This window comes from Physella acuta, unplaced genomic scaffold (assembly GCF_028476545.2).
Source record: "Physella acuta isolate Inbredline_101_S28 unplaced genomic scaffold, ASM2847654v3 ptg000549l, whole genome shotgun sequence".
Taxonomy (NCBI): domain Eukaryota; kingdom Metazoa; phylum Mollusca; class Gastropoda; family Physidae; genus Physella; species Physella acuta.
In genome coordinates this window covers 336,071-357,000 of record NW_026732068.1, presented here as the reverse complement: position 1 = coordinate 357,000, position 20,930 = coordinate 336,071, and the positions used below count along the sequence as shown (strand labels likewise).

The following is a 20,930-nucleotide window of genomic DNA, read 5'->3' as shown; positions in this document are numbered from 1 at the left end:
TATCAGAGACAACTAAAATAAAAACTGTACTACTAAAGCGAACATGGCGTATCAGAGACAACTAAAATAATCTGTATTACTAATTCGAACATGGCATATCATCAGTTTTCTTTTTCCTATTTCGTATTACATTTCAACATTTCGATTAATTATTGTATGTTCATTGGGTAGTTGTCACTGATAATAAAATGGGTAGAAAAAAAACATCTCGGTAAAAACGAAAAGAATTGCATACAAATTTAAATTAATAAGCTTTGTATTTTTATTTCAACTGGATACAACTATATCATGACATTAAAGTATCACTAGCATTATCATGCCATATGTCACAGATACAAGCCTCTTTTTGAAGATCTTTGAAAAAATTCATAATTGTATCCTCCACCGGGCTCTGTGGAATGAATTAATTAAATCAGCTTTAAATTATGGGTAAGTTTTGGAAAAACACATTAACAAACGGCCCAACTCTTATAAATAGGTTCAAGTTTTGTCAAAAGTTTTACGTTCCAAATGTCTTTAATAAGTTCCAGTCCATATTAGTCAGTAAAGTAAAAATCCCTTTCAAACCTGACGGTCTATAGGGCAAGTGAAGTAGAGTTCACTTGTTTCTGTTACCTCGGCATATGAAGAGATAGTGTGGTCATCACTATGCCCAGCCGCCTTTACTTTCCCTAACGTGAGTTAGGTACCCATCAGAGTTGGGTGGACTCAGGTCGGTCTACTGACTCGAACCCGGATTCGAACTCGGGACTTACGGGTTAGCAGTCCAACTCCCAGTCCATATTGGAACTTGCAAAATGTAACGATTCGTCACACATCATGAGTCCGCCCGAACTCCCAGTCCATATTGGAGCTCGCAAAATGTAACGATTCGTCACACATCATGAGTCCGCTCGAACGTAACAAATCGTCACAAACTTGTGAACATCCACGCTCCACTAGGCGTGTGATGTTAGTCGGGGATCTCTAAAATTTAGTCAAAGGATAACGAATCAATATGTTTACCTCTATGCGCATGGGCAAGGTGTCCGGTCACACATGCATCCATATACACCCCCGAGCGGGTTAGCTGTGGGTGGAGGAAAACTTTAGGTTAGAGGAGTCAAACTTGTATCAGAAAATTAACACTTGGAGCAAACTTTAGGTTAGAGGAGTCAAACTTGTATCAGAAAATTAACACTGGAGCAAATTTTAGGTTAGAGGAATCAGAAAATTAACATTTGTCTCTTTGAAGAAATAAACATTTCAATATGTACGCATTATGCTTCCTTTTGGGTCTCCAAAGATTTTAATCTTTGACCAAACTTACAAGAGATACTCGTGGATTGGTCTACCTTACATTTCAACTACTTCAACAATGAACTTTACGTCCATTCATATTTGTAATTATTGCCTTTATAATCTGTTTTACACAAAAATAAAAGTGCATTTCAATAGGTTTTTTTTCCTGTTACTCAAAGCTTCAAATAAGTAGAGGAAAACGCACTCTATTAAGAAAACTTTTAACAAAACTCTTCTTTCGTATTCAACGACGGATTAATATTTCAAAACTGAATGAAATTGTCATTTAAAATAGAATAAAAGTTTGTGTCATCTTACCGCTGGCCGCGGCGATGAAATAGCAAACAGTGACGACAGCAACGATAACGGAGATGATGACTTTCATCTTGTCGGTGTAAGATGTCTCGTATAATCAACACTCAAATGGTTGCTCTAGGAGGAAATCTTCACTTATGCGAGGCACGGTTTGAGATTTTTTTTTAAATAATTAGCAAACTACGCAGCTGTTGTTCGAAAGGTAGGTTAAATCACTTCTTATCCTAAGCCTTTCAGCGTATCGTGACAAGAAATTAAACTTTAGGACGAATTATAATTGTCTGCATAGAATACCTTACAAGAAAAAAGTTCCAGGTACTAACATCAGTCATGACGTAATACTGATTCTGTCTACAGTAATAGTAATTTAAAATGCCAAAGGTACGCAAATATAAAATTTCAATTAGTTAATTATTTATTGGTAATTTAATTTGTTCAAGAATCTTTAAGCATCTTATCACTGTAGCTGGCCACAAAGGTTTAAAGGTTTCGTAGTGAGGTTTTAGGGTTCTGATAGTGTGGTTTTATGGATGGTGTAGTGATGTTTTAGTGTTCTGATAGTGTGGTTTTATGGATGGTGTAGTGATGTTTTAGGGTTCTGATAGTGTGGTTTTATGGATGGTGTAGTGATGTTTTAGTGTTCTGATAGTGTGGTTTTATGGATGGTGTAGTGATGTTTTAGTGTTCTGATAGTATGATTTTATGGATGGTGTAGTGATGTTTTAGTGTTCTGATAGTGTGGTTTTATGGATGGTGTAGTGATGTTTTAGTGTTCTGATAGTGTGGTTTTATGGATGGTGTAGTGATGTTTTAGTGTTCTGATAGTGTGGTTTTATGGATGGTGTAGTGAGGTTTCAGGGATCCTGTGGTGAGGTTTTAGGGCTCGTGTTGTAAAGTTTCAGGAGCTGTGATGTAAGCTAAGGGTCCAGGGTTCGTATATGGATAGATGTGTCCCCACACACCACTGATGTATAGAGATGGATGTGTCCCCACACACCACTGATGTATAGGGATGGATGTGTCCCCACACACCACTGATGTATAGGGATGGATGTGTCCCCACACACCACTGATGTATAGGGATGGATGTGTCCCCACACACCACTGATGTATAGGGATGGATGTGTCCCCACACACCACTGATGTATAGGGATGGATGTGTCCCCACACACCACTGATGTATAGGGATGGATGTGTCCCCCACACACCACTGATGTATAGAGATGGATGTGTCCCCATACACCACTGATGTATAGGGATGGATGTGTCCCCCACACACCACTGATGTATAGAGATGGATGTGTCCCCACACACCACTGATGTATAGGGATGGATGTGTCCCCCACACACCACTGATGTATAGGGATGGATGTGTCCCCCACACACCACTGATGTATAGGGATGGATGTGTCCCAACACACCACTGATGTATAGGGATGGATGTGTCCCCACACACAACTGATGTATAGGGATGGATGTGTCCCCCACACACCACTGATGTATAGGGATGGATGTGTCCCCCACACACCACTGATGTATAGGGATGGATGTGTCCCCACACACAACTGATGTATAGGGATGGATGTGTCCCCACACACCACTGATGTATAGGGATGGATGTGTCCCCACACACCACTGATGTATAGGGATGGATGTGTCCCCCACACACCATTGATGTATAGGGATGGATGTGTCCCAACACACCACTGATGTATAGGGATGGATGTGTCCCAACACACCACTGATGTATAGGGATGGATGTGTCCCCACACACCACTGATGTATAGGGATGGATGTGTCCCCCACACACCACTGATGTATAGGGATGGATGTGTCCCAACACACCACTGATGTATAGGGATGGATGTGTCCCCCACACACCACTGATGTATAGGGATGGATGTGTCCCCACACACCACTGATGATCCCACACGTTACAGGTGGGAAATGTCAGAACGTGACTGGGAGCAAACGTTGCATGTACCTCCATACACGTCAACTCCCCCTATGCACGTCTTCTCCCAATGCACGTCTACCCCCTCAATACACGTTTACCCCCCCCCCCCCCCCATACATGTCTAGCCCCCCCCCCCCCCACACCCAAATCAGAATATACTTATAGAATATATAAGATATATTTAAAAAATGCTAGAGTCTAGTGCACCCCCGCCCCGGAGAAAAAAGTCTGACAGGTACTGTACCGATGTTTTGAAAGATTAGACGAACAACCTGTTCCATGAGGGCCATTAATCGAACCAACGGCTGGACGTAAGGTGTCATTGGCTATCTACGTTTGCATCATCAAAATACACACACACGCAAAACAAAGATACATATGAAACTGGTGAAAATCATAAAATGAGGGTAATTCATTTATAAATAATAAACATCTTACAGTTACCAGGCATATATTTTTAATAACTGAATTTATAAAACAATTTTTTTTTAAAATTAAAAATAATTTAATCAAAGATTGAATTATGTTTATGACATTATGAATTATAAATGTAAATAATCGGATTTTTTTTTAACAAAAAACAACAAAATTTGTAAGTTAAAAAAAAGTTGCGGTGGTTCTCATAGCTGATGATTGACGCCAAAATTTTAACCCGTACACCTGGGATGTCCGTCTGTATGTCTGGCACCTACATCCGAAGTCTCGGCGGTTGAGGTGCTGGCACGGGGGGCGGCACCTGTACTGGACCTGGCCTTCGTGTCACTTCCTCAAGAACTGGAATAAACAGGTATGATGTAGGTGGATGCATGTTTTAAGGTCTAGTTAAGTAGGTATAATAGTCGTCTCAGTTTTTAGTGGGGTAAGTAGTGGGGTAAGTAGTGGGGTAAGTAGTAAGGTAAGTAGTGGGGTATGTAGTGGGTAGTGGGGTAAGTGATGGGGTAAGTAGTGAGGTAAGTAGTGGGGTAAGTAGTGAGGTAAGTAGTGGGGTAAGTAATGGAGTAAGTAGTGGGGTAAGTAGTGAGGTTAGGGGTGAATTAAGTGAGGTAAGTGGTGAGGTAAGTAGTGGGGTAAGTAATGGAGTAACTAGTGGGGTTAGTAGTGAGGTAAGTAGTGGGGTAAGTATTGAGGTGAGTAGTAAGGTTAGTGGTGAGGTAAGTGGTGAGGTAAGTAATTGGGTAAGCAGCGGGGTAAATAGTGGGGTAAGTAGTGGAGTAAGTAGTGGGGTAAGTGGTGAGTTAAGTGAGGTATGTAGTGGGGTGAGGTAAGTATCGAGGTAAGTAGTAAGGTAAGTAGTGAGGTTAGTGGTGAGGTAAGTAGTTTGGTAAGTAGTGGGGTAAGTACTGAGGTAAGTACTGAGGTTAGTGGTGAGATACGAAGTGGGGTTAGTAGTGGGGTAAGTAGTAAGGTAAGTCGTGAGGTTTGTTGTAGGCTAAGTAGCGAGGTAAATGAGGTAAGTAGTGGGGTAAATAATGAGTCTAACAGCTATAGCGGCCCAGTCTATGGTCCATGTGATGTTGGTCAGCTATAGCGGCCCAGTCAATGACTCACGTGAAGTCACCATGTTTGAGCAAGATTTTGTGTGCATCCACCGCCAGCTACATGGTATCAGCGAGTCAAAGTCTTCCTACCCAAACATGCCGAGTTAGCAGTAACTCAGCCAACATAACTTTCAACGATTTAACTTCCGCGAATTATAACAAAATTCAACAAACCACAGTTGCACAAGAGTTAGCAACAATAATGAACATCCTATTTAAATGACGGGCATTTTCGAGTTTTGAACGTAAACAATGAAACAAATGACTGTGATTGGCTGTATACATGAACTAAGCTGACTCACCAATTCCCATCAGTAGAGGCAGGATGACCAAAAAGAAGAGTTCGTAGCATAATGTATTGTCGTTACTTACACCGTGGGTAGCACTGAAACTGTGAGGAGTATATAGCTTTTAATGTGTGGATGGATGGATAAGTAGGTGGATGGATGGGTGGGTGAATGGATTAAGGGGTGAACGGGTGAATGAATGGATGGATGGTGGATGAAGACGGTGGATGAAATTAAGGGAGGTTGGATGGATGCGTGGATGGGTGGATGGATAGATGGAAGGATGGGTTGATTGGAGGATAGAAGGATTGGTGGGTGGATATAAAGATAGATGGGTGGATGAATGGAAGGTAGGGTGGGTGGACGGACGTATAGGTACTGTGGAAGTTCTATGCGATAAGATAATACATTTCCATAATTTTAAAAAAACCTACATTGTGTCATTAGTTTTTTCCTGGCATTCATCTCCTAGCTGGAACCTTAACATGAGATGAAAGAAAGGAATGTCCACACGGCTACAGCTGGGTGTGGCACACACACCTGAAAACATCGATTGGTGGTTCCCTTAGGGCCATCCGTCTGTGACAATGTCCATGTCTAATGTCCATGTTCATCGTCCATGTTCAATGTCCATGTTCAATGTCCATGTTCATTGTCCATGTTCAATGTCCATGTTCAATGTCCATGTTCAATGTCCATGTCCAATGTCCATGCTCAATGTCCATATTCATTTTCCATGTTCAATGTCCATGTTCAATGTCCATGCTCAATGTCCATATTCATTGTCCATGTTCAATGTCCATATTCAATGTCTATGTCTAATGTCCATGCTCAATGTCCATTTCTAATGTCCATGCTCAATGTCTATGTCTAATGTCCATGCTCAATGTCCATGTTCAAGTGAATGTCCAATATTCAATACCTTATGCCTTATACATGTGAATATTGTGTAACCAAGGTCTACTCCGATTTTTATTTTAAATATCTTTATTTATCCAAGGTTATACATTCCTTACCACCATTCCCCATCTTTCCATCAGCGTTTTGTCCCTCCCCTATGCTGTGAGGCTTACAACTAAGTGACCTTTACTTACTGGTGAAGCCCATGTACAAAAAGAGCAGGAAAAGCCATTTCCGCAGTCCGCGTCTTGTCTGGCCATAGTTCGAACTCGGGTTCTCGGCGTGGGATTCATCACCAGGCGATGCTGTCTTCGTCATGGTCACGTGATTACCTTCACAGTTGACCTCCCTCTCCACGTCCCCTGCCCCCAGGGGAACCTCATCTGTGGCCTGTGCGAGACGCGCCTTTTCCTGCGGGGTCAGTGTCCATGCCTTGACCTCTGGCGTATTCCAAAACTCTACCTCACCACAGGGTGACGACTTCTTGCCATTTCGGACCAGCTCTCCCGGTAACAGTGACGTCATTTCTTCAGATAGATGACAAGACTTGGTCTCTGATCTGACCATTTCAACCTGAATATACATATATATATATATATATATATATATATATATATATATATATATATATATATATATATATATATATATATATATATATATACCAGTATGGGGGATTGTGTTTAATACATTACTACACGTTTCATCCATCACCTCTAGTCATTAGACACAGTAGATGGAGACGGTTGGGTGAGGTGCTAAGAATAAGAGCAGATGCATTGGCCAGGATTTCACTCAGATGGACACCACAGGGCCAGAGAAAATCAGGGGGGGGGGGGGCCAATAGATACATGGAGAAGATGAATGGAGAAAGTGTTGAAGGAGAGAGACCCAGCATTCCAACAGGCAGAGTTCATAGCTAGAGACAGGACTAGTCGCTAGATGGCGCTCACATGTTGATGCCTAGTACGTTGATGGCATTGAGAGATGATTTTTTAAATTTCTACAGGTACTATAAAGTACTTTGTGAAAAATATTGAATTATTTAAACTGAGAGAACAGCGAAAAATTATTCTATTATTAAAACTGTTATCTTAATAAAACTTGTTGTAGGCCTATCTCTTTGCACTTACGCAAATTACTGGTAGAAAATCCCCAGACTGTAGATTATCTGCTTTAATTAAAATGTCACTAATTTACATAAACCCCAAGCGATCGTAGAATACTAAATATTTCAACGTACTAAAAACATTTCTCAGACGAAATTATTGATTTCAATTTTTATAAATTAAATATTTTTGTTTCAATCTATCAAACCCTAAAACACTGATATCTTTGTTTACGTTTTAGCTTGACTTATGTGACGAAGTTGCACTGATTTAGACAGAGCGCGGTGCTGTTCAGTGACCGGGAAATCCCGTTAGTCCACGATCGTGCAGAAGAAAAGGTATTCGATTATCTTTGATCTTCTTAAATTTACGATTATCTTTCCTCGTGTCAAGTATTTGTCCCACTGTAATTGTGTTTCAAGTAATCGCGTTTCTTGGCTTAAAAGACTAAATCGATTTCCTATTAACCTTCGCCAGCTGATAATAGATATTTGTATACAGCTTTATAATTTTTCAATAACAAAACCATTTTTGAAGATGCTGCAATAGAGCATGTCGGAACTTAAGGAACTCAATGCATTTTTAATTGTATTATTGGAGGATATTTCCTCCAATTCAATTGAGTATAAAGTTTTTCTTCCATAGCCTTTTCAGTAGTAATCGGTATAGGAATGTTATCGTCTAGTTGGGTTTCTGTTCCCTGCTAACACACTCTGGGGTTCGAACTCGGGACTTTTGGGGTCAGAAACCATGAGCTACCCCACCCCACCACGCCGTTTCTTCACCGTAATCAACTTATATTGATTAAGTTGAAAACAATTTTGTTGAGATAATTTTCGTGTGTTTAATACTTTGGATGAATCATTCTAGCCAATGTGCTTGAAAATTACTTTTTATATAATTTAACAATTTTCGATATGCCGAAACGGAATCAATGGGGATTAATTAACACATAATGGTCATTGTCAAGATTAAACTGTCACACACATACTCTTAAAAATACACACACACACACTAACGTACCACTATTACACACACGCACAAAAGCAATCACAAATAGTCATTTCAGACTCACGCATGTAACACACAGGCTCTCTCTCACACATTTACACACATTCACACATACCACACACAATCCCCACCATAGACACACAGATTCACATACACATATGTGCACACAATCACACACACCGCACACAACCTCCCCGTAGACACACATACACAGATTCACACACAGACACGTGTACACACATTCACATACACCACATACCCTCCCATTTACACACATACACAGATTCACACACATACACACACAGAGACGTCGATGTATCATGTCAGGTTTGTCAGGAATTGCCTTAAGCACCAGCAGTCCCTTCAGCAAAAAAAAAAAAAAAAAAAAAAAAAAACTACAATAAAAGGTAAGACAACTTTCAAGACGTGTTGACCTTTGAACTTTATTTGGTCTCAGTACAACCTCTATAAATGTAAACAATGACACGATATGTATGACATAGCCATGTCGCTTGTTATAGAAAACATACAAAAAGTATGACAGGAACAACCACTGGTCAGTCGCCTTGACGACATGTCAACAAAACTCTTCTGTAGAGGAAAGAAATAAAACAAAAACTGTACAAGTGTGTTAGAATTAATTATAATTTATTTTTCTTCAGCTTTTAAATTAATAGTAGATCTAAAGTGCATGATTTTTTTTTATTTTACGAAAAATTATTTTTTAACTAAAGAAATTATATATTAAAAATAACGGAATGTTTACATTCAGAAAGTGGGGGGGGGGGGGGGGGGGGCGGCGGGAGAGTTACTTTTAAAAAAATAGTGGGTTATTTTATAACAGTCACTCAAATGAATTCGAATACTCCACTTACCACGATTAGCAAATGCATGGTGCCATAATACACTGACATATGACGTTACCCAACAGGCCTACTGGGTTGGCTGTATAACAGATAGAAAATGGTATAATTAAACGATATGTTGACAAGGTATACTAATCTAAATACTGTCGCTAACTAACCATATATCAGTTTTATATAAATGTATCATTTTTCTAGAGGACGGGACGAAAACAAACATAAAATCTTTGCGTGTTTGCAATATTGTCAAATATATCGATACAATCTTTACGTATGTTCCATGTTGTCAGTTAAAAATATGAATCAGGATCTTACCGTTGGCAGCAACGAAGAAATAGCAAGCAGCAGCGACAACAACGACAGTTCTGACGATTGCTTTCATTTTTTTTTCTTTGTGTGTAGTATCAGAAAATTGAATTTCTTCAATAAATAATAACGTTAAGAAGACTTCACGGACTTTTATACTAGGTTTTTCAAAGCAAAAATAGATACACCTGAGAAAATATGCACATGTTGATTAAAATCTCCTTAATTAATTTTTTTATGTGGGTCAATTATAATCTACACCGTTAATCGTGACATCACAGAATAATAAATGATAAGTATTTTTTCTAGTGACGACAGTGAATGTAATCAGCACTGGAAAGGTTCTTCATGAAAACAGTCTGTCCAAAATATAGTAGCCGGACTAAACAAAAGTTTTAAGACTACGGCTTTAGCTTATTCATCTTTTATATGTTAATCAATTCGACTATAGTTTAATATATGATAAAATGTAAAACAAAAAAAGTTGCTTTCTTTAAATAAACGAATACTTTTTTTTTAAATTAGTTTTTGACTATTTCAAATCATTTGCATTTGTCGAAACTTGACAAATTCATTGACAGTTGGGTAGGTGGTAGAATTGCAATTATACTGCGAGTTTCGCTGATCAGTTATAAGTGAATGAACCAGTGGCGTAGCTACCGTAAAGCTAGCGTAAGCAAGGCATAGGGGCCCAAGGCAAATAGGGGCCCTTTTTCGAAAGTTTGAGGGGGGGGAGGTGCAAATCGAAAGTTTGTCCCCGGTCGCCGGGAAGGGTCGCTACGCCTCTGAGGGGCCCACTAACACTTTTTGCATAGGGGCCCAAAAATCCTAGCTACGCCACTGGAATGAACTAAATAAATCGTGTATTTACTATCCAAAAGCATTAAATGAACTAAATAAATCGTGTATTTACTATCCAACAAAGGCAGTAACAAAAACACTTTTACAGCCGGTCGGTGGTCAGATGAAGTAGAGTTGATCTAATTTTGTATAAAAGCAGGTGCACCGCTGGGTAGGGTGGACCATCCAGGTAAACTAATCAAGGGACGTTGATTCAGGTAAGTTAACCAAGGGAGGTGTATCCAGGTAAGTTAACTAAAGAACTTCTATCCAGGTAAATTCTATTTTTATAAATAGACTAGACAACGTCAAACAAACATCAGGACTCACTTGACCAAGTGACATCCAACCAACTCAAACCTGGCGAATTAACACTCAATAGTGTTCTTATAAAAGTCAATGACAAGAACAAACTATTTATTGATACAAAACAAAACAAAATAGTTTTCAAAATGACCACATAGTCCGAACTTTATTTGATTTGAGTGCAATAACAACAATGTCAAAAAGTGACATTAATTGATTGAAGATTGTGTCCTACATTGTCACAATATAACTGACAGCGTCATGTAATGGGGACATCAACTCTTAGAAAATAAAGAACAGCTAATCGGGGCTCTTGATAATATCTTGTTTAATGTGTTCTGTAGAGAAAAGATATAAACATTATAGGAAAATTGCGTTACAGTTGATTAAAAAAATTATCTATCCTCTTGATTAGTAAAACAAAAATCCACAGATACGACTATGATAAGTTTGTTACCTATGGGTAGAAAGACAAGTTTAGGATAAGTTTGTTAACTTGTTGTGGAACTAAGATAAGTCTAGGATAAGTTTGTTAACGTGTTGTGGAACTAAGATAAGTCTAGGATAAGTTTGCTAACGTGTTGTGGAAATAAAATAAGTCTAGGATAAGTTTGTTAGCTATGGGTAAAAACTAAGATAAGTGTAGGATAAGTTTGTTAACTTCTGGTGGAACTTAGATATGCCTAAAGTTAAGTTATTTAACGTGTTGTGGAACTAAGATAAGTCTATGATAAGTTTGTTAACGTGTTGTGGAACTGAGATAAGTCTATGATAAGTTTGTTAACGTGTTGTGGAACTGAGATAAGTCTAGGATAAGTTTGTTAACTTCTGGTGGAACTAATATAACTCTAGGATAAGTTTGTTAACGTGTTGTGGAACTGAGATAAGTCTAGGAAAAGTTTGTTAACTTCTGGAGGAACTAATATAACTCTAGGATAAGTTTGTTAACGTGTTGTGGAACTAAGATAAGTCTAGTAAAAGTTTGTTAGCTATGGGTAAAAACTAAGATAAGTGTAGGATAAGTTTTATTAACGTGTTGTGGAACTAAGATAAGTCTATGATAAGTTCCCACCGTCACTTACCAGCCAGAGCTACACGGACAAGGGGCGACAAAACACTCACAGATGATGTTGTCAAGGAAGAGAGGGTTGGCTGTGGGTAGATCAAAAACATACATCACAACTGGTGGTGTGTAAACAATGTATACTCTACTGACTCTACTGTATACTCTACTGTATACTCTACTGTAAACTCTACTGTATACTCTACTGTAAACTCTACTGTATACTCTACTGTATACTCTACTGTATACTCTACTGTAAACTCTACTGTATACTCTACTGTAAACTCTACTGTATACTCTACTGTAAACTCTACTGTATACTCTACTGTAAACTCTACTGTATACTCTACTGTATACTCTACTGTAAACTCTACTGTATACTCTACTGTAAACTCTACTGTATACTCTACTGTATACTCTACTGTATACTCTACTGTAAACTCTACTGTATACTCTACTGTAAACTCTACTGTATACTCTACTGTAAACTCTACTGTATACTCTACTGTATACTCTACTGTATACTCTACTGTAAACTCTACTGTATACTCTACTGTAAACTCTACTGTAAACTCTACTGTATACTCTACTGTATACTCTACTGTATACTCTACTGTATACTCTACTGTATACTCTACTGTATACTCTACTGTAAACTCTACTGTATACTCTACTGTAAACTCTACTGTATACTCTACTGTAAACTCTACTGTATACTCTACTGTAAACTCTACTGTATACTCTACTGTAAACTCTATTGTATACTCTACTGTAGGCCTATACTCTACTGTATACTCTACTGTATACTCTACTGTATACTCTACTGTAGGCCTATACTCTACTGTATACTCTACTGTATACTCTTACTGTACTTACTGTCAACTTTTCACAAAGAGCAACATACAAAACATGAACAATAAAACACCTTGTGTTACAGATAGGGCAGGCGAAGTAGAGCTCACCTATCGTAGGCTGTAAGTATCATCATTTCAACTCTTGAGTTCCGATTATCTACGTATACATTCATTAGGAAAGTTCCCTTTTCGAACTTGACTGTCCATGGGGCAGGTGAAGTAGAGCTTACCTGTTTTTGTGACCTTGGCATACGAAGGGATGGTGGGGTCAGCTCTATGCCCAGCCTCCTTTACTTTCACCAAAGTGAGTTATGTACTCATTAGAGCTGGGTGGACTCAGGGGCGTTCTACTGAATTGAACCCGGATTCGAACTCGAGCTTTCGAGTTAGCATTCTAACGACATTTATTAGTCGTTTCCTAAAGTACACTAAAATTGTTGTCGTATTTAACCTGTACAGGAGTCACGTTATGTTCTTAGCTAAGCCCCACGTCCTGAACTAGATAACGAACTCAATGACCGATTTTATGAACTAATTTAACTTTAATTAAACTTTGAAATCTTGCACAAGAAACGCTAACAATATTAATATTATACAAGCAGTATAGATGTAGCCCACCTCTAGTTATGAAACTGACTTTTATTATTGAAAACAAAATATTGGTTTACTTTTTATTAAAATACTTTAAGTCTCGAATCGTTGTTTACTGCCCTGTAAAATAACAAAACAAAAAAAAATCTTACCATTTGCCGCTACAAAGAAATAACAAACAGTAGCAACTACCACGATGGCGCTTATAATAGCTCTCATCTTGGTTGATTGTTTTGTAGAAGAGACTAGATTAAAGTTATTTTAGCAGTGTCAATTTTATGTTGGTGAATTCCCCTTTTTATTGTGGTGTTTCTAATTAGTAATCAGAGTACCAGAAGGAACTTTCGCATCTGTTGAAAGAGATCTTATCAGATAAAGAACTGTTTCAGTCACTGTTTTTTATCCGCAGTTTCTATACGATAGGTTTATCTAATAGTGTACCTAGTTGTAGTGATCTTATCAAAAAAATTAAATCCTAACAAGTTCAAACACGCTAAAATACAAACAAGCTAAAACACAAATTGACACATTTTTTCATTAAGATTTTAAATTAAAAATTTACATTTTACATAGAGTGTTTCTATGAATCATCCACAATCCACAAATGATTGAAAATAAGCTCCTAATTTTACTCATGTCTATAACATCCATCAGATTAAAAACTACTGTTTATTAAAAAAAACAGTAGAAGATGTTAAATGGGAAGAAATAAATTATCTACACATATATGGCATTACGGTTAAGCATGTAGCTCTAAAACGAAAGAATATAAGCTTACAGCAACAAATGAAATTTAATTAGCCTAAAAAAGGGGTCTCCAAACTACGGCCCGCGGGCCCTCTCATCCGGCCGGTGGAGATCTTTTTGTCTACGAAAAAACAAATCGGAAATTTCCGTGTATCCTGCAAGATCAGCCGCCGCTTACTTAAACGTTATGTTTTTACATAAGAGGGGCGCAGTAGTGTGTTATGTTTTTCAACCGGTCACTACAGTTTCAGCAGCGGTTTTTCGACTCGGATTCAAAGGCAGAGGAAGTGAGACTGTTTCAAAACCCATTTGAAGCAGATGTGGCCAGTTGCCCAGATGAACTGGAGGTCATTGAATTGCAAGCAAATGACCTCCTTAGGGACAAGTTCCAAGAAAGAATCGTGGGGTTTTTTTTTACAAGTTTTTGCCTAAGGAAGACTTAGGCTTCTCGGCCCTCGAGCTGCTATTTGATAGTTAATGCGGCCCTCGGGCTGATTCGGGCTGAAAAGTTTGGAGACACTTTGCCTAAAGCTGTTTAAATTTTTTTAGTTTTCAATGTAAGGGCAGCTACTCATTTACTATTTTGTACGAAATAAACATTGGAATGATTATGTCCCCATTAAAGAAGAGAAACAGTTCAATTAAAATTTTATTAAAATAAACGGGCTAAGTTGGAGAAGTAGAGGCAGAGCTTCTTTCAGGCATCTCTTCAGCAGTGTTTCTTTCAGACTTCCCCCCCCCCTGGGGCACTTGATTTTTACGGGGCGGGACGGGGACGATGACCGCCGACTAAACTTTCCGGGGGGGGGGGGGGGGGGGGAAGAGAGGAGGATACTGGTCAAACTATAAATTTTCTAAATAAATTCCATTTCCTTCCCGGGGAGAGGAGGGGTGCGGTAGACCCCAAATGAGAATGAATATATATAGAATATATATATATATATAGGCCTATATATATATATATATATATATATATATATATATATATATATATACGCGGAAAATTCCGCCCCTCCACTCGAGAATATCAAGCGCTTCCCGGAGAAAAAAGTATGAAAGAAACACTGGGTAAAGGGGCGATGAATTTTAACCTCAGTTTAAAGAGTTTGCCTTTTGACTTTATTTGACGATGTGGGAAGGGAAATTGGAAAAAAATATGTATAATTTATTTAATCTTTATGGATGACTCCTTTTAAAATATAGCTTATGGTTAAGAACGAATAGTTTTAAAAAGCAAAAAAATTTTTGCTTTCTTTAGTAGGAATAAGTAGATCTATATTCTTTCACATTGAATTGAACTTTTTCAAATAAATAAAGAATTGGGTTTCCTTTGTACCATAATTTTTAGGTTCTAACCTTATTGATACTCTATTGCCAAGGGTCGTTACTTTATAACTTCCGTTGCATTCTCTCCCACTGAAGGTGCCCTCGCATACATTTTTTAGAAACAACATTCTAAAAATCTTTAAAAATGACCGCCTTCTGGAGACAAGTTGGACTAAAGTATGTTAAAACGGTATCAATATACCGTGGTTTATGATTTGTTTTCGTTGATAAACATACAAGATCTAGGTCTATTTCTTAGCATACACGTATTCGGCGGGTGTTGGGAGATTGCGAGACGCGAAAAGCGAAATGGCGATGCGGGAAAATGCGAGAAGATAATGCGAGACATACCTGCGGAATTAAGGGTAAATAGCGAGACACTTTTTGCGAAAAAAAAAGTTTTTTTCATGCTTTTTTCATCTTTATTTATTTAAATTATTTTTTTTTTGTTTTAAAATAAACAAGCATTTAGCCATACCCTTTAACACGAGTGTTGTATGTTGTTATTTTTTTTATCTAGATTTTATTATATAGATAGATAGATACTAAGAAGATAGATCTATATCTAGATCTATCTATTTAAAATCCTAACATCGTTGCTGTGCTACTGTCATCGCCCGCTCTCGTTAGCGAGAGGAAAATCCCGTCTCAGTCGGCATTAATTTTAAAAATCTAGCTCGCTCATGTTTATACAAACGTGAGCTGTGTCATTGTGAATTGGTTTAATCTTGTCAGCAGGAGAGATATTCTGCAACATGTATTTATGGATTTTTGTACTTGTAAAAAGTGTAAAAGTATAAACAATTCTAAAAAGTGCAATTTATATTTATATGATAAAAAAAGCTAGAAAAAAATCGTAGGCGGCGGCTATAATACAAAATTTCTATGTAACAATAGAAAATATGTTTGCGACGGCAGCGGATCCGGGCACGGTGATCTTCAAAGACGGTAAATCAGGCGGCCTCGGCGTTCCACACAAAAGAAAGAAGTTGATCTATCGTCGGCGGTATTTCCGTCTGTTTCGAACAAGGTGGTATTCTAAGTCAACACAAAAGATGGGGGGAGTTGACAAATCATCAATATGTCTAGCGACGGAAAAATCGGAAGTTTTAACAATGTAAAAGAAACGTCTTTGAAGTCTGGAGCAAATACCAAAGAAAATCGGGTGCGGTAAATTTTTCGCAGAAATCTTCGCATTTCAACACCAACCAGCATAAGTATCGGGTTGTGGTAAAATGCGAGACAAAAAGTCACGTGATCGAGCGTTTTCGCGCCCTTCTCGCATTTTCCCGCCTCGCCATTTCGCTTTTCGCGTCTCGCAGTTTCCCCACACCCGTATTCGGCTGATTCAAGCCTATCCTGCAACAGTTACGTTACGTTACACTACCTACACTACAGTCTACAGTCAGTACAGTAGTACAGTACAGACGACTCAAAGAAAACAACAGAAAATATATTTCATATTCTACATCTAAAAAGTATTATTGTGTAGCCTAACTAAATGTTAACAAATTTAATGCCGGGTCTAAATAGATGCAGCCTTTTTAAATTTTGGTGACCAACAGTCTAGGCCGTTCGGTTCAACGCTTCCGGGTTTGTCCTTTTCGTGGCATCTCACGGCTCATGCGCTTACTAAAAATGGCGACCAGTTTCGCTTTCACTAAACGGTAGAGGGATAAAACTAATAATTACGAGGCCATCGTTAATTTTAGACATCGGAACTATCCGTTTCTATTTCAGTCTGTTATTTAAGAATTCCCAGATCTACTTTTGACCTAATTTTTTTGTTTGTCTCGCAGGCGACGCGTTAGTGAAAATAGCTCTATGAATTCTTGTCTTTTATATCAAATAACTCTTACATATCGCTTCACGACGCAAACCAGCTTATGTCAAATGTAAACTTTAAAGTATTAATTTTACACATATTACAATTAACTGGTAATAATTTATTGTGTTAATGATATATGTGCGTGGGAAAACGATCACCCCCCCCCCCCCCCCCCAATAATGCCATTTTATTATAATCTTGTTTAGTGAAAACGAGGCGCGGGAAAATGTGTGCTGCGCAAGAATCCAATCATTTGGCTAGATTTATGACTGTTTTTTTATGTCACACCTAAAAATAGAATGTTTACCCTTTCTTCATTGATGATCGTTTTTATTATTTTTTAAATTGAAAGTATGTTAGATTGCAGGTTTTGTAACTTGGTATACTTACCATTTATCAATTTTAAAAGCATAGCATCCTGATTGTGAACAAATATAGTCATAAAACACAGAAACATTAAGTTATAATTGCGATGTGCCACACCCCCTCAAGAAAACACGTGTTTATTAAGCTGTTTATCTCACTTTACAACAGTAATTAAGATTCAATTTTCAAATTTTTATCACTTATTGGGTAAGATTAAGCACATGTTTACTAAAAATAAAAAAAAAGACAAGCAAATTTTGTTTTAATGAAGGTCACGGGTAAAGTTTTTTTTCCTTCTGTCAAGTTCAGTGGAGGGTGCCACAGACTGACCTGACTTTGGAATTTTTTTTCAGTAATAATGACTTTACACAGAAAGTTAAAATATGCTAAATTAGCTTAGTTTACTAGTGTTCTAGCTATTATTGATACATTTTAAATAAAAAAATCATTCTGTAATTCTAATCAAAAAGCCTACCAACAGTCTAGCCAAGAATTTACCATGACAACTCGTTGACAGGCTGTAGAACACAAGCAGGAGAATTTCTGATATCTAAATTTAGATACAGTTTCAACATCCCCCTCTCCATAGACTTGTCTTTTAATCTTAATGTTACTATAATGTACCAAGCTTTTCTAAATTCTTAATTTCACTCGTCAAGTAACCTGTGTTGTGCAGTGTTCTACAGCCTGTCAACGAGTTCACCTGCCTGAAAACATTGAGTAAGCCTATGTTATAGTTGTCAGTACTTTCTGCTGATACAAATAGGGTTATGGATAGGAAAAGTTGGTGTTAAATTAATAGTTACAAAGTGACAACTCTGAAGAAGCTTCCCCCTTAGTCTGGTTGGCTGGCAGAAGTCGCAAAACTCAATGACCTCAATAGATGCCCAATGAGATCAATTTTCCATTTTAATCTTATTCTTCTGACAAAACTATCTGTACCTTGTGTTCGAGCAGTTGCGCTTCTGGCAGGGTGCAGGGGATGAGGATTCATAGTATAGTGATAGTATATCATCTCGGAGTTCTAGTTAATAAGTTAGGTAAAAAATATGTTTTAAAAAATCTATTTTAATAGCCTGTTTAAATCTGCTTTTTAAGTATTTATCGAGTTGATCACTCTCTCGTCAAGACAATACTACACACTTAGGCCTAAACAATAAACATTTAGATGATGAGAAACCCAGATCATTGTAGTACATGCGCATCTTCTTCGGACTAGAATCGGCCTAATAGTTATGTAGTAATGCCTGCAAAAAAAAAATGGGGGAAAAAACATGTATTTTCATGTTATTACTGTCAACCCTAAATTTTATTTATTAGCCTAATTTATTGCTTGCAGTTGCAGCAATTTAAATTCAAAGCTAATACTAATATTGAGCATGACAAATGTCAGAAGCTAACTAGGAAAATGTTTGTTTTTTATGTAAATATAATGATACAAGTTTTGTAAAATGTGCTTGTCTTTGTTTTTCAGTTACATAAATTACTCTCAGATATGTGCAAAAGTTGTAAGGAGGGTCCTTAAAGAGCCTCACAAGACAAATGTGTTTGGAAGAGATGACAGTGTCATTAAAACAGCCAAATGGGAAAATGGAAAAATAGTTAAAACAGGTATTTTCTCCTTTCATGTTTACTTCTAAAGCTATTTAATGTCCTGAAAATACTGTATAGCTTTTAAAAAATGTATTCGGCAAAACAATGAATTAAAAACAGTGTGGTAAAACTAATTAGATTATCAGTGGATAGCAAGTTATTTATAATATAAATTGCATCATTGATGCTAGCATGACGAAAGATGGCTCCTAACCTAAAGAGCCAACTGTTTTAAATGACTACTGTCATTCAAGCAACCCTGATGCAAGAACACTGTCAATTTGATTAATTTAACCTTTTTATGTGTAAAATAATTCTTTTTCAGATGGCAAGCTAGTGTCTTAATAAGGGTATGCAATATATCATGCATGGTGTGATATATAAAATTCCCTGATAAATTTAAGTTATTATTGCTTGAAATATCCTGGTAGAATGCTATTTGCTATCAAAAAATAATTACCCATATTACTAACACTGTATGCTTTTCATATTGGTAGAGTTGATTTTTTTTTCTATAAAATTTAACATTTAAAATTTTAAGCATTTTGTAAAAATTTAAATGTGAATCTTGTGTTGTTGGAAGAAAGGCGTGTATCCAGTTTCTACTTCTTATGTGTAGCTTTAGAGTTTTTTAACTTTGTTTTGCCAGCATTTCCCATGGCTATTGTTGCTTGTCTCCAGCTTTATATGATGTATAACCTGGGTGGATGTTTTAAGTTTCTCTTGGTTGAATTAGGAAGGTCATACTGTTTTGGGGAAAATACAGATGAGTTGAATGGACATAAAAACTACCACTAAAGTATTTGCAACTAAGTTAATTAAACAACTTTGAAAGCTATTGTGTGTAATGTTCCATGCCCTTGTGAATTTGTTTAGCTAGCTACATACATCTGGTATAGGGTTCTTTTAGTTGATCATTTCTTGCTGTACTTCTGGCACATTACCCTGCTCAATTGTCTAAAAAAAATTTTTACAAACCTTTGCATTTATCTACATTTTACTTTTTTGTTTGCTACAATAGCAAAGAAAAGATATTGCATGCTGCACTGTGATTTTTTATTTTTTTTTGTTAATTAATCACTAGTTTTGTTTTATACAAAAATGTGAATTAAATAACCAACTGATTTTGCAAATTTTAGGATATTGTTATGTTGCTTAAATCCTAGAGATGTTGCCATGGTTCCCATTAAAATTCTAGATTATAAACATGATGCACTAACCCTTAAAAGTTAAATGTCACTTGTTTTTGTAACCATGGTTGTGTGTCATATCAATTTATAGGCTTTAATATAGTTTTTTTTAAGTCATTCTCATAGCAAATAGCTTTTGATAAAAGTATTAAAAGGCTATCATGCAATGTGAGTTTACTTGTTTAAATGTTTCAAAATTATCTTTTTTTTATTTTACAATTTCAGCACAAGGAAAAGAATAGACTTTTTAGGACAAATTTATATATGGATGTTGAATGGTCGCCACCTTGGATTGCTTGTCGTCATGAATGGGACTTTTTCTTATAGCTAGCTCTGTAAACAATTTTACTGCAAACTTCCTGTTTTCTATTATGTTATTCAATGGAAATTTGTCAGTGTTCTTATGAATGAATGTTTTATTCATATGAATAACAAAATAAAATTATTTAAACAAACCTTTAGGTGTTATTTCAGTCTTGTAATTTTAAGTACAAATTTAAAGAAAAACAAGTAAACATTACTTTTATGTACCATAGGTTTTAATATCTAAAATATAAATAGGACAACTTTAAATTAAATATTAATAAATAACAAGGTTATAATTATTCATATTAGTTGTAATTAGTATAAACATTTTAAAGTTGACAATAAAAAAGCTA

At 36.9% G+C, this 20,930-nt stretch overlaps 1 protein-coding gene and 4 long non-coding RNA genes across 5 annotated transcripts; 1 reads left to right on the top strand and 4 right to left on the bottom strand.

The window, feature by feature from the left end:
• Window positions 1–244: 244 nt before the first annotated feature.
• LOC131946270 (uncharacterized) lies at window positions 245–1,736 on the bottom strand. Its single transcript, XR_009387686.1, has 3 exons — window positions 1,600–1,736; window positions 1,006–1,069; window positions 245–391 (listed from the first exon to the last, which is right to left on the bottom strand). It is a non-coding gene; the product is annotated as an uncharacterized LOC131946270 (long non-coding RNA).
• A 2,269-nt stretch (window positions 1,737–4,005) lies between these two features.
• On the bottom strand, window positions 4,006–7,697 carry LOC131946256 (uncharacterized). Its single transcript, XM_059306960.1, has 5 exons — window positions 7,412–7,697; window positions 6,473–6,851; window positions 5,813–5,918; window positions 5,394–5,482; window positions 4,006–4,327 (listed from the first exon to the last, which is right to left on the bottom strand). The coding sequence occupies exons 2-5, from the start codon at window positions 6,843–6,845 to the stop codon at window positions 4,242–4,244; spliced, it is 654 nt and encodes a 217-aa protein (XP_059162943.1). The 5' UTR covers window positions 6,846–6,851; window positions 7,412–7,697; the 3' UTR covers window positions 4,006–4,241.
• A 1,125-nt stretch (window positions 7,698–8,822) lies between these two features.
• LOC131946260 (uncharacterized) lies at window positions 8,823–9,737 on the bottom strand. Its single transcript, XR_009387677.1, has 3 exons — window positions 9,577–9,737; window positions 9,274–9,343; window positions 8,823–8,989 (listed from the first exon to the last, which is right to left on the bottom strand). It is a non-coding gene; the product is annotated as an uncharacterized LOC131946260 (long non-coding RNA).
• A 1,111-nt stretch (window positions 9,738–10,848) lies between these two features.
• Window positions 10,849–13,571, bottom strand: LOC131946262 (uncharacterized). Its single transcript, XR_009387679.1, has 3 exons — window positions 13,374–13,571; window positions 11,796–11,865; window positions 10,849–11,051 (listed from the first exon to the last, which is right to left on the bottom strand). It is a non-coding gene; the product is annotated as an uncharacterized LOC131946262 (long non-coding RNA).
• A 1,798-nt stretch (window positions 13,572–15,369) lies between these two features.
• On the top strand, window positions 15,370–20,727 carry LOC131946266 (uncharacterized). The gene is made up of 4 exons (XR_009387683.1): window positions 15,370–15,471; window positions 18,963–19,099; window positions 19,407–19,431; window positions 20,497–20,727. It is a non-coding gene; the product is annotated as an uncharacterized LOC131946266 (long non-coding RNA).
• Window positions 20,728–20,930: the final 203 nt, after the last annotated feature.

Excerpts from the sequence above, each read along its gene's own strand:
- LOC131946256 (XM_059306960.1), bottom strand. The coding sequence starts at position 6,845 with ATGGTCAGATCAGAGACCAAGTCTTGTCATCTATCTGAAGAAATGACG. Across the intron at positions 5,919-6,472 it reads TTTGTACATGGGCTTCACCA|GTGTGTGTGCCACACCCAGC; the intron begins GTAAGTAAAGGT and ends CGATGTTTTCAG. Across the intron at positions 5,483-5,812 it reads GAAAAAACTAATGACACAAT|TTTCAGTGCTACCCACGGTG; the intron begins GTAGGTTTTTTT and ends TACTCCTCACAG.